The 12,636-nt window shown below is 40.9% G+C and overlaps 1 protein-coding gene across 1 annotated transcript in view; it reads right to left on the bottom strand.

Annotated features, from left to right (window-relative positions):
* RPS6KA5 (ribosomal protein S6 kinase A5) overlaps window positions 1-12,636 on the bottom strand; it is a 132,273-nt gene that overhangs the window by 86,817 nt on the left and 32,820 nt on the right. Inside the window, exon 2 of the mRNA XM_081097434.1 lies at window positions 11,907-11,978. Within this exon, the coding sequence (XP_080953560.1) occupies window positions 11,907-11,978 (72 nt within the window). The remainder of the gene's footprint in view (window positions 1-11,906; window positions 11,979-12,636) is intronic.

The raw sequence follows: 12,636 nt of genomic DNA, 5'->3' as shown, positions 1-12,636 counted from the left end.
GCGTCACGACCTGGGTCCATCCAGAGAGACTTCATCACCAAATGGAGCATCGATTGATCACACTTAGATAATGCCTGCATCTTCATGGACATGGCTCCAAAGAGACAAGGACCATTTATAGGATCACATGTTTAGAGGTAGATTTGGCTACCTGAAGCGGCCATGATGCCAATATTATGTTTCATTGTATATTAACCTTTGATTCTTTTGCAGGTTTGAATGTATGTTGGCTGTCCTGGAAGGGAGCTGTGTGGGGTGACCCCCAAAAGTAAAGGGTGTCTAGCTGCCAAGAGGACAAGTGCCCAACTGGGCAGGGAAGGGTGCCCATCAGGTTTTGGTCTCTGTTGAGAGACAGCTAACAGTTGACAGCCTGTAATACTGTCTTGCAGGCCTGAGTCACCATGCCCATGTCAGGGGTAGTAAAGCTGGAAAAAGCCTGTTTAGACTAGAAAGTCTGAGGCATGGACCAACAATTACTGTTTTGTTTTAAATCCATGCAAGGAAAATCAGAAAATCTTAGAGTAAATCAGTATGTTTTTCTCCTTATGTAATTCCTCCGAAATCTGGCAATGCTAAGTAAGTACGTTTCTTTGCATAGATTCAGTAAGACTGGTTCCTAATAGTGGTTTTATTAACGGAAAACTTTGACTGGAGTATCATGTTTTAAAGAGCCCTGTCTGAGCTCTAAAGACTTGAAGCCACTAAGAATGCCACGAAGAAAGCCTGGTATCCTGCCTGGGAGCCCTGAAGATGGCTGGCGCTGGAGCGTCAGGCCCATGCCCTACCATCACTGGCGGTTGGTAAGAGTAGAAGGGGAGCAGTAAAGATGCCTCTGCATCCCTGCAGAACCCCCACACACTCTGGGCCGCAACGAGTAGGAGGGCTACTGAGATGGGCCTTAAAGCCTGGAGCGTGGGCTCAGGTGGAGTTGCTACAGGTGAGGGATTCACCTAACTCAGCAGATACTGCAGGCAGGCCTGATGGCAGCTGGATGGCTTGGCTTCCTGGCCCTACGGGGCACATTAATGTTCAACCATGAAATTCCAGCAAAGGTAGTCAGTTACCATTCTTGTTGTGTTTATGCAAACATCAGGACAGTAAATAAATTAATCTTGATTTGGCTTTTTAATAGCCATGGAGGAATTTTAAGAAGAAAAATCCTATTTCAATAGAAGTTGTTAAAGCTAAAATGATTTCTTTCCCTTCCACCGGACCATTTGTTAAGCTTATAAGAATAGTTCAATTGATAGTTCTGTGTGCCCAGTACGGGCCTCTAGCAACGGTGGAATAGAAATGCAGTCCGTCTCATGATTGAGCCGGAAGTTCCAAGACAAGGGGGGAATGAAAGGGCGAGGGCTATGCCCTCTATCTTGCCCTGGATCCTCCATGTTGGGGCAGAGGCCATGTGCTCGGAGGAGTGCCTTCTTCCCGGAGGTCCAGGCCTCTCCTGGCCACGCCCGGGATTTCTTTGAACTAACCAATGGCAAGCAAGGGATGTGCGCGCCATAGAGATGACCACATCCTGTGTAACAAGACCCGACTTGGCGCCTGGCCAATTGGAGGGCCCACAGTCAGCTCCCCTCCCCTCACTATTAAAGGCCCTGATTTTCTCACGAGTGTCACTCGGTTTCCGGTCGCTGCGTCGACTGGAGGCCCGGGTCGGGTTAGCTAACTCAATAAAGGACCTTCTGCTTTTGCATCGGACTGGCTCCCTGGCGTGGTTTCTTGGGGATCTTGAATTCTGGGCATAACAGTTACAGCCACCATTCCCTACCCCACCCCAGCCAGGCAGCCTGCAGCCAATGACTAACATGGGTACAAAAGGCTTGCCTCCTCACTCTTGCTCCAAAACTTTCCATAGGTTCAGGCTGAACCTAGACCCCAGCTGAGACCACGTGCTGCTTAGGCTCTTCCCCTGCTCTGATTCCTGTAATAACCACAACCCTGTCCCAGGCTTGGCTTCTAGTGACCAATTCAGTAACTGAATTTACAGTAGGGAGACCATGTCAACCAACATCATCATATGGAATCACCTTTTGATTCTGGCACAAAACATCACAGACATTTAACCTCTCTGACTTCCATACACACTGTAGGCTCACACTGAAGCATAGGGTACAGTGGGTATGCACAAATGCAAAGTTATAAACACTTTTGAATGACAATTTTGACAGTTTAATGAATACATGCTTTTAAAGGTACTATTTTTAATAGGGATACTTCCCAAACACCTAAGAGAATAAAATGACAAATGATGACTAAGTCATCATACTTTTTTAAAACAGTCTTCTACATTTACATAACTCACCCAAAGTTTTTCCATCACCAAAAAGTAGCTGTCTTTAAGTTGCCGAGTGCGTTGTCTAGCACCCTCTAGTGGCAAGTTACCAGAGAACTAGAATTACGTCTTACTTAATAAATACAATGATTTTTGAAAAGTTTGCAGTAAGAACAAAAACATTTTTAAAAGGGTGTCCTATCAAGGATGATTTTCATAGAGTCTGGGACCAATGAGTAAAGAGAACATTTCTAAGATGGCCCTCAAGGCTGGGCTGAGCAACCCACCAGAGAGTCTACTAGACAAGTATTTCCACAGAACAGCTTGCAAGATCTGCTGTAGATTAGGTGACAAAAAAACGAAACAACAACCCCTACATGATAAGGAAAAAGTGACCTTCTTACGAGGGCACCAGGGACTGAGGCACAAATGGTTACTGCTCATCAGACATGACAGGAGGCATGGCATTTTGAATTTCTATGTTCTGCAAAGGTTTCATAAACCCAGAAATAATTCTATGTTAAACAAAGACCAGGTTAATATTATCCAACCTGCAAGTTTTGATGTAATACATATATTTTAAATGCTCAATACTCCATCTCAGTACCCAAAACAGTACTTGCCTCTTAATAAATACTTATGAAAGAATGAATTCCAACAGCAATGGGAATGGACTGAAAGGTTTTAAATAGAGAAGTGACATTCACTTAAGAAGGATCTTTAAAAAGATCACTCTGGCTGTGGTGTGGAGAAGGGATTAGGAGAGACCAGCCTGAAACTTGGAAGATCTTTTGGTGGCTGTATTTCCCTCCTGCTGGATATATTTTAGACTAATAAAATATTTGCTAAGAAATGATATTCACTTACATATTAAGCTAATCAGAGGCCTTGGTCATGCATTATATTAGCTCTTTTATTCATTTTTTTTAAATATATATTTTTTTATTGATTTCAGAGAGGAAGGGAGAGGGAGAGAGAGAAACATCAATGATGAGAAAGAATCATCGATCGGCTGCCCCTTGCATGCCCTCTACTGGGGATCGAGCCTGCAACCCGGACATGTGCCCTTGGCCGGAATCAAACCTGGGACCCTTCATTCCACAGGCTGACGCTCCATCCACTGAGCCAAACCAGCTAGGGCTATATTAGCTCTTTTAGAAACATGGCTTCTTTCCCTTACAGCTATATAAATAGCTAAAGTTTACATTGCATTTATTATGTGTCAAGCAACCTAAATGCTTTATTATTCATTTTATGTATATTTTAGCATAAGACTGTTAATCCAAAATACAAAAAGGTTAAGAACCTAAAATGTTTGAATAGTTAAGAGACGACAAAGAATAAGAAAAAAATACATTTTCATTTGACATGTTATTTTTAAGATAATTTATAAATCAACTTCTTAGAAATTATAATAAAATTTCAACATGTCATTTATAAGACATTTTTTATTTGTTAGATTTTTGTTATTAGAAATAAAGTCCTAACTGGTTTGGCTCAGTGGATAGAGCAGCCGTGGGCAAACTACAGCCCGCGGGCCGGATTCGGCCCGTTTGAAATGAATAAAACTAAAAAAAAAAAAAAAGACCGTACCCTTTTATGTAATGATGTTTACTTTGAATTTATATTAGTTTACACAAACACTCCATCCATGCTTTTGTTCCGACCCTCCGATCCAGTTTAAGAACCCATTGTGGCCCTCGAGTCAAAAAGTTTGCCCACCCCTGGGATAGAGCGTCAGCCTGTGGACTGAAAGGTCCCAGGTTTGATTCCGGTCAAGGGCATGTACCTTGGTTGCAGGCACATCCCCAGTAGGAGGTGTGCAGGAGGCAGCTGATCGATGTTTCTCTCTCATCAATGCTTCTAACTATCTATCCTTCTCCCTTCCTCTCTGTAAAAAACCAATAGAATATATTAAAACAAAACAAAACAAAACAAAATCTTATAACAACATTGTGAGATAGGTATTATTAACTTATGCCAATAGGGATTTAGGCTCACAGAGTTCATTTGATTTTTCAAGGAAGGCAAGCAGGCAATGATAATGTCAAGATTCAAACCTGAGACTTCTAAGTCATCCTCAATACCCAAGTACCTCACAACCAAAACTGGGAGGAGAAATCAACCTCACTGCCCCTTTATAGTCACAGGGCAAATTTTACCTTTTTGTCATAATGACCAAAGATCTCCAAAGTATGGATCATGTACGATGAATAAAAAAAATTCAAAGACAATACTAAGTTCTTTTAGCTGAGAACTTCATGCTCCATTTCATTAAGCATTAGAATTAGTAATAATGCACACAATGGGTATGTTTAAAGACTTCGTCTATACTTAGATGTCTCGAAGAAAGAAAAATGGTCAAAAGAAAGCTGCAGAAATAAAAATAGAATCGTTCCCACAAATAATCCAAAATTTCATCATGAAACAAAATAATTCTAAAATATGAACCAAAGACATTTCCTGGAAGTGGGAGTATCAACCGCAAGAATAATTCTAGAGACAAGAGCATAAATTATATACTTGGTAGACTTATACTTCATACTGTTGCGGATATGGGAATGGGACAGGGCAATAGGGTTGGAAAAATATACAGGGGTGATCTTAAGCGCTTACCATCTGGAAGAAAAATAGCAGATGTGAAGGAAAATTCAGAGAACCACTCAGTGCTGCGTTTCTTTTAAAAACAAATTTTTTAAATTGATTTTTAGAGAGAAGAAGGAAGAGGAGAGAAACGAACATCAATGTAAGAGCAATTGCAGATACCTGCTCTGCCTCCTACACGCCCCTATTGGGGATCAAGCCCTAAAACCCGGGCATGTGCCCTGAGCAGGAAAAGACTTGGCAACTTTTCAGTGCACAGGACCAAGCCCAACCAGCTGAGCCACACTGACCAGGGCAGGGCTGCATTTTCTACAAAAGAGCTTCAGTGGCACAATTCAGAGAATGAAGCAATCTGGGTGGGATCTGGACAGGCAGAAAGAGGAGCACGAAAATGAGAGAACAAGACAGGCTGGGCATCAGAGGATGGGAAAGTACACGTAACTGGAGGAGAGTGAGGAAATTAACTGACCTAGAAAGTAAGCAGAGTATGATGGCAACTGGAGAAAAGACAGGAGAAAACAGAGCTAAGCCTGACAGCAAGGCAAGAATTTGGACTTGAGCCCTGGCCGGTGTGGCTCCATTGGTTGGGCGTCATCCAGTGCATCAAAAGGTGGCCAGTTCTATTCCCAGTCAAGGCACATGCCAGGAGTTGTGGGGTCAATCCCCGGAAGGAGGGGGTGCAGGAGGCAGCCCATCAATTTTTCATCCTCACATCGAGATTTCTCTCCCTCTTCCTTCCTCTCTAAAAATATAAGAATCTATAATAAGATTTTGGACTTGCCCTATCCAGTTTCGCTCAGTGGATAGAGAGTCCCCTCCTGGGTTCGATTCGGGTCAAGGGCACGTACCTTGGTTGCAGACTCCTCTCCGGCCTGGGCCCTGGTTGGGGCTCATGCAGGAGGCAACCAATCAATGTGTTTCTCTTACATCGATGTTTCTCTCTGTCTTTCCTTCTCTCTTCCACACTCCCTAAAAATCAATGGAAAAATATCCTCAGGTGAGGATTAACAAAAAAAAAAGATTTTGGACTTGAAAAATTAACTGGAAAAAAAAAAATGGCACTGTAAGTTCTGAAAACTGGAGAATAGAGCAATAATGTTGAGTTTTAATGTGGCTGCATATTATTTTATAACAGGATATGTATAAAGTATATAAAATGGAAGAGAAAACTTGCAGGAAGGCAGACCAGTTAAGAGAACAATAAAAACAGTGCATATATAAGGTAATATGAGTTAATGGCACTAGGGATAGAAAAGAAAAGGTTATTCTAAGAATCATTTTGATGGAAAAAAAAAAAAGGATTCTGTGGAAAACAAAATAAAAAAGGTCAAAATAGAGAAGAATCAAAAATTATTTCCAAGTCTCTTGCTTAGGAAACTGATCAACCAATTAGTGATAGACCAAAAGAAACAAGATAAATAAATCAATACTCTGAGTAAAAGACAATTTTTTTCATGAATATTACATGCATGTAAGTATCACATCAAAAAGTAAACCTGCCAAAACCGGTTTGGCTCAGTGGATAGAGCATCGGCCTGTGGACTGAGAGGTCCCGGGTTCTATTCCGGTCAAGGGCATGTACCTGGGTTGCGGGCACATCCCCGGTGGGAGATGTGCAGGAGGCAGCTGATCGATGTTTCTCTCTCATCGATGTTTCTAACTCTCTCTATCTCTCTCCCTTCCTCTCTGTGAAAAATCAATAAAACATATTAAAAAAAAAAAGTAAACCTTTTCTATTCCAATATTCCACAAAGTCTTCAAGATATTGGATGAATAGCATTTTTCTAGTGTAAAATTTATAAAAATCAATTTGTCAGAAGTGTTTTCAGTTTCACTTCCATAGAAAACCTGACATGACACAAAGACTTCTATTATTCTAACAGTGCTGTAAAAAATTACCTTAAAAAGGTAATGAAACTGAAGATCAGTGGTAAAATTTTGAATAAAAATTAATATTTTATTATATTCATAATAAAAGTTTCCACCTACTCCATTTAGTCATCAAAACTGTGATTTTAAATATAGGAATACCTATAGTGACATTTCATAATTATCCCATCGTCTTTAAGCAAGTATATTGCAGCTGACAAAGAGGAAGAGCAGGATCCATGGCTAACAGTACACCAATTATATATAGAACAGCAGAGAAGCATAAAATGGAAATACAAAAGTAAAATGTTATTGGTAAACTCTTTCCTCACCTTTTTTTTTTTTTTTTATAGCAAAGGTGGTGATTTATTTATTTTTTTTTTAATTAAATCTTTATTGTTCAGATTATTACATTTGTTCCTCTTTTTTCCCCCCATAACTCCCCTCCTCCCAGTTCCCGCCCCACCATCCGCCCTCACTCCCCACCCACTGTCCTCGTCCATAGGTGCACGATTTTTGTCCAGTCTCTTCCGGCATCTCCCACACCCCTTTCCCCCCCCAAGAATAGTCAGTCCATTCCCTTTCTATGTCCCTGATTCTATTATAATCACCAGTTCATTCTGTTCATCGGATTATTTATTCACTTGATTCTTAGATTCACTTGTTGAATGATGCATATTTGTTGTTCATAATTTGTATCTTTACCTTTTTCTTCCTCTTCCTCTTCTTAAAGGATACCTTTCAGCATTTCATATAATCCTGGTTTGGTGGTGATGAACTCCTTTAGCTTTTCCTTATCTGTGAAGCTCTTTATCTGACCTTCAATTCTGATTGATAGCTTTGCTGGATAAAGTAATCTTGGTTGTAGGTTCTTGGTATTCATCACTTTGAATATTTCTTGCCACTCCCTTCTGGCCTGCAAAGTTTCTGTTGAGAAATCAGCTGACAGTCGTATGGGTATTCCCTTGTAGGTAACTGAGTTTCTTTCTCTTGCTGTTTTTAAGATTCTCTCTTTATCTTTTGCTCTTGGCATTTTAATTATGATGTGTCTTGGTGTGGTCCTCTTTGGATTCCTTTTGTTTGGGGTTCTCCGCGCTTCTTGGACCTGTAAGTCCATTTCTTTCACCAGGTGAGGGAAGTTTTCTGTCATTATTTCTTCAAATAGGTTTTCAATATCTTGCTCTCTCTCATCTTCTGGCACCCCTATAATTCTGATGTTGGTACGCCTGAAGCTGTCCCAGAGGCTCCTTACACTATCCTCGCATTTTTGGATTCTTTTTTCATTTTGCTTTTCCGGTTGGGTGTTTTTTGTTTCCTCGCATTTCAAATCATTGACTTGATTCTTGCGCTCCTCTGGTCTGCTGTCGGGAGTCTGTATAATATTCTTTATTTCAGTTAGTGTATGCTTAATTTCTAGTTGGTTCCCCAATATAACATCGAGGGTCTCATTAGTTTTCTTGTAGATCTCATTAAGTTTATCGGCGGCTTCTAAACAGTTCTTGAGAGACCTTAAAAGTGTGGTTCTGAACTCTAGATCTTCCATTGACAATTTTGTCCTGTTTCTTTGTCTCCGCATTTTGTTATGCTTCCTTGGTGCACCCCCTAGTGGTCTTTGTTCGCAGTCTTATAAACCTTGATTGTTGTAGCTAATACTAGGGAGGGTTTGACCTCCAGGCCAAGTGGCTATGAGAATCAGCTGAGTCTGCAGTGAGAGAACTTCTGTCCTCTGGGGAGGTGCTAATCTAGCCTTTGCCTGAGGCTATCCGGCAAATGCCTGTGTGTGCAGGGCTTGGGCGGGGCGGGTCGCACAGGATCAACAGGGTGGGCCAGAGAGAGCAGTTATGGCGGCTCTCAGTCCTGTCCCCAGGGGCTCTGCCTCTCTGAGTCCCAGCACCCGCTGCAAAGCTCAGAGAGAAAGCTGCACTCGCTCTGACCGAAGCTAGGCAGTCCCGCTTCTCCCGTTTGAGTCTGGGTCCCTAAAGACTCGCCCGGATCTGGAGCTCAGAGTCTGCGACTCCCTCCCGATTGAAAACGCCAACCGCGCCCTCCGCCGCCAGCCCGCTCCGCGCGCGCACTCCGCACCTCAGAATTTGACTTCAGCACTGCGCCTCCTCTGAGTGTCCGTATGCGTTTCTCTTTCCTCCTAGTTGTAGGACTTCCACTCAGCCAGCGTTCCAGTGGTTTTGGGTGATGTCCGTTCCGTCTTTTAGTTTCACTTTTGAAGTAGTTGTTCAAAGCAGCAAACTCCGGCGTTAACCTATGCCGCCATCTTGGTTCTCCTTTCTTTCCTCACCTTTAAAGAATTACCTTTAAGACCTGCGATCAAACCACTCAAAAAGCTGAGGCAGATAATGAGACAGAGCCCCAATGTGTAGAAAGAAAATACACACGAGGTTTGATTTTACAAATTTTATATTAAACTGGCCTATAATATTCCTTCCTCACACTCTCTTTATCTGTTTTTTGGAATCAAGGTTATACTACTGACCTCATACAGTAAATTGGAGGAGATAATCCAACTTTTTCTGTTCTCTGAGTTTGTAGAAGATTAAAATGATCTATGTCTCTAATGTTTGGCAGAACTCACTCTTAAAACTGTATCAAGTGTTTTCCTATTAGGAGGACTTGCTTACTGACCAATTTCTTTAAGAGTTATAGGACTGTTCAGGTATTTCATTCTTTTTCAATCAGTGTGGTAATTTACACATTCAAGTTTCATGTGCATGATAAAGCTTGAGGAACACTATCTCAGAACATCACTCCTATCATATACAAAATTATATGCTACTTTTGTCTAATATTTCAGTTTGCTGCTTTTACCACGACAATTTTGACATTACGACCATGCTTTCACACAGACAATATTATTTAGATTTTCTTTGCTCATGAATCCTTTCTGCATCTCAGAAATGCTCCTGAGATCACTTTTCTTCTCCCTATAGCTATATCTTTTAGAAAAAAATTTTAATGAGGACCTACTGGTAAAAAACACACCCAGCTTTTGTATATTTGAAAATGTCTATTTTGCTCTCACTTCTGGAAAAGTTTTGCTGGGTATATAATTCTAAATTGACAGCTATTTTGTCTGGGCATTTAGCAGATATTCTTCCACTCTCCTACGGGTTTCATGGTCACTGTTGAAAATGTCATTAATCTAATTATTGCTCCTTCATAAATAAGTCTTCTCCCTGGCTACCTTTAGGGTATCTGTCTCTGGTGTTCATCAGTTTCTCTATGATGTATCTATGTAAGAACTTCTTTAGCCCTGGCTAGTAGCTCAGTTGGTTGGAGCATCATCCTGTACACCAAAAGGTTGTGGGTCAATTCCCAGTTAGGGCATAAACCCAGATTTTGGATTTGATCCCTGGTTGGGTCACATATGGGATGCAGCCAATGGATGTTTCTCATATCAATTGTTTCTCTCTCTCTTCCTCTCTCTCCCTAAAATCAATAAAAACATACCCTTGGGTGAGAATTTAAAAAAATAATTTATTTATACTTGTCTGCTTGTGATTCGCTCTATTTCCTAAACCTGCAAATTCATATGTTCAATCAATCTTAGTAAATTTTCAGCTATTGTCTATCTTATCTTAATCTCTTTTATAGATGCCATCTCTTTTTTCTCCATTCTATGTTCTTCATACTTTCCCCAAATTCATCTCCCAATTTGCTCTTTCTCTCTTGAACTATATCTCAGTTGCTAGTAAGACACCTACTAAATGTATAATTTGAATTGTTTTTTCACTCTGGAAGCTCTATTGGTTCTTTTTCAAATCTGTCTGGTCATTTTTTCAGCATGCCTTGTTCCTTAATATTACTGTCAAATCTCGAATTTTAAAACCATATAAACATGTATATCGTATTTCACATCTAATAATTCCAATAGTCCCTGTGGGTCTAATTCTGCTTATTGTTTCCACTTCTTTCACTCAGGGTGCCTTGCTTCTTCTTCACAGTAAGATCATGTTTTTAAGACTTTCTTTGGTACTTCTTGAAGCTAAACTTTAGTGGGGAAGAAAAATGGTCTGTCCCCTAAGGTTCTCTCTCCCCTTCCAGGGAAAGAGACCACAGGCCTGCTAAGGATGGAAGAAGAGAGGTAAAGGCCTGCTTTTCACTTCCACCTGAAGGAAGGAAAAAATGAAGTGGCAAGTTCTCCCAGCAGAGCAGCACATTCCAGGGGGAGGGCAAAAGAGACACTGCAGTTCTGACAAGCTTCGTGGCGCTGTGGCGGGAGGGGGGGGGGGGCGGGGTGCGGGGGGGGATGAGGAGGGAAACAGTGCAAAATGAAAAAGTGGGATGGTTTGTGCGTGAATTATAGAACAGTCAAAGCAGAGCATTAAACCAAACGTGGGTTCTTCTAAATGTAGGGATCTCAGACACCTATGAGGCCCTGACTCTCAAGCAGTAAAAACAGCAGTAGTAAGAATTCAGAAGACACAGAAAGTATAAAGCAGAAAATCAGTATCATTTAAAATCCTACCACCCAGGGATGACCACTGTTATTAGTCTGTATACCAGAGATTTTTTTTTCATACGTACACAAACGTAGATATTGATATACATAATTTTTTAATATTACGGAAATGGTATATTGTACATTCTCTTCTGTTGCCTTTTTTTTTGTAACTTACTACATTATAGCAGCTTTTAAAAATGTTATAGTAAATACATATCTTTCAATCTTATTGTACTAATTATAGAACATATAGATCGATGTTCCATTTAACCAAACTCATATTGTTAGGTTTCTAAAGGGTCTTGAGCTTTTCATTATTCAAAATGATGATCACTGAATAACAATAAAGTTGAGGATTGAATGAGTCAATCAGTATAAAGCACTTAATGGAGTACTTGGCAAGTAACAAGTTCTCTATAAATGTTAGTGATTTCTTTAATATTGTCTCCTATGTAAACACTGAATTAATTTACATTCCCAACAGCAGGGATTGATTTTTCTAAATCCTTGCTAATTCTTTCAAATTCTGCCTCTTGTATTTCTTCTATGAATCATTTGTTCAGGTTCTTTGACAGTTCTGTTGAATTCCTTATGCTTTTTAAATTTCAGCTGATTTCTATACTGGAAATATCAATCCTTTGTCATAGGAATAACAAATACTTTTTTTTTTTTTCCAAAAAGAATTAATTCAAGACTTACCTCCAGTTCCTAGGACTTTCAGGAGCTCAAAATTTTCAATCCCCACCTTCTCTGCATGTCCTGTTAAATTTGCTAAAAAACAAAGAGAAAAAAAGAAACAATTAAAGGGATCAGCAACAGGAAGAAGCCCCACAGGGGCTTCTGAGACACCAGTAATGTTTTATTTCTTGACTTGAGTGATTATAATTGACTAGAGGCCTGGTGCACGAAAATTCATGCACTGGGGGAGGGGGGGGGGGCCTCAGCCCGGCCTGCGCCCTCTCGCAGTCCCGGGACCCTTGAGGGACATCCGACTGACGGCAGTCAGAAATCCTTAGCACTGCCACAGAGGCAGGAGAGGCTCCTGCTACGGCTGCTGCGCTCGCTCTCCAGCCATGAGCCCAGCTTCTGCCTGAGTGGCCCTCCCCCGTGGGAGCGCAGTGACTACCAGGGGGCAGCTCCTGTGTTGAGCGTCTGCCCCCTGGTGGTCAGTGCACGTCATAGCGACTGGTCGTTCTGCTGTTCAGTCAATTTGCATATTACCCTTTTACTATATAGGATTTTTAAAGTGTACAGCTATGTTTTCTGTATACTATACATTACAATAAAACCTTTTTTTGTTGTTAATCCTCACCCAAGGATATTTTTTCCATTTATTTTTAGACAGTGGAATGGAGGGAGGGTGGGAGGGAAGGAAGGAAAGAGAAAGAGATAGAGAGAGTGTGTGTGTGTGTGTGAGAGAGAGAGAAAC

This window comes from Myotis nattereri (assembly GCF_964212035.1).
Source record: "Myotis nattereri genome assembly, chromosome: 1".
Classification (NCBI taxonomy): Eukaryota; Metazoa; Chordata; class Mammalia; order Chiroptera; family Vespertilionidae; genus Myotis; species Myotis nattereri.
This window is presented reverse-complemented; position numbering and strand designations above follow the sequence as displayed.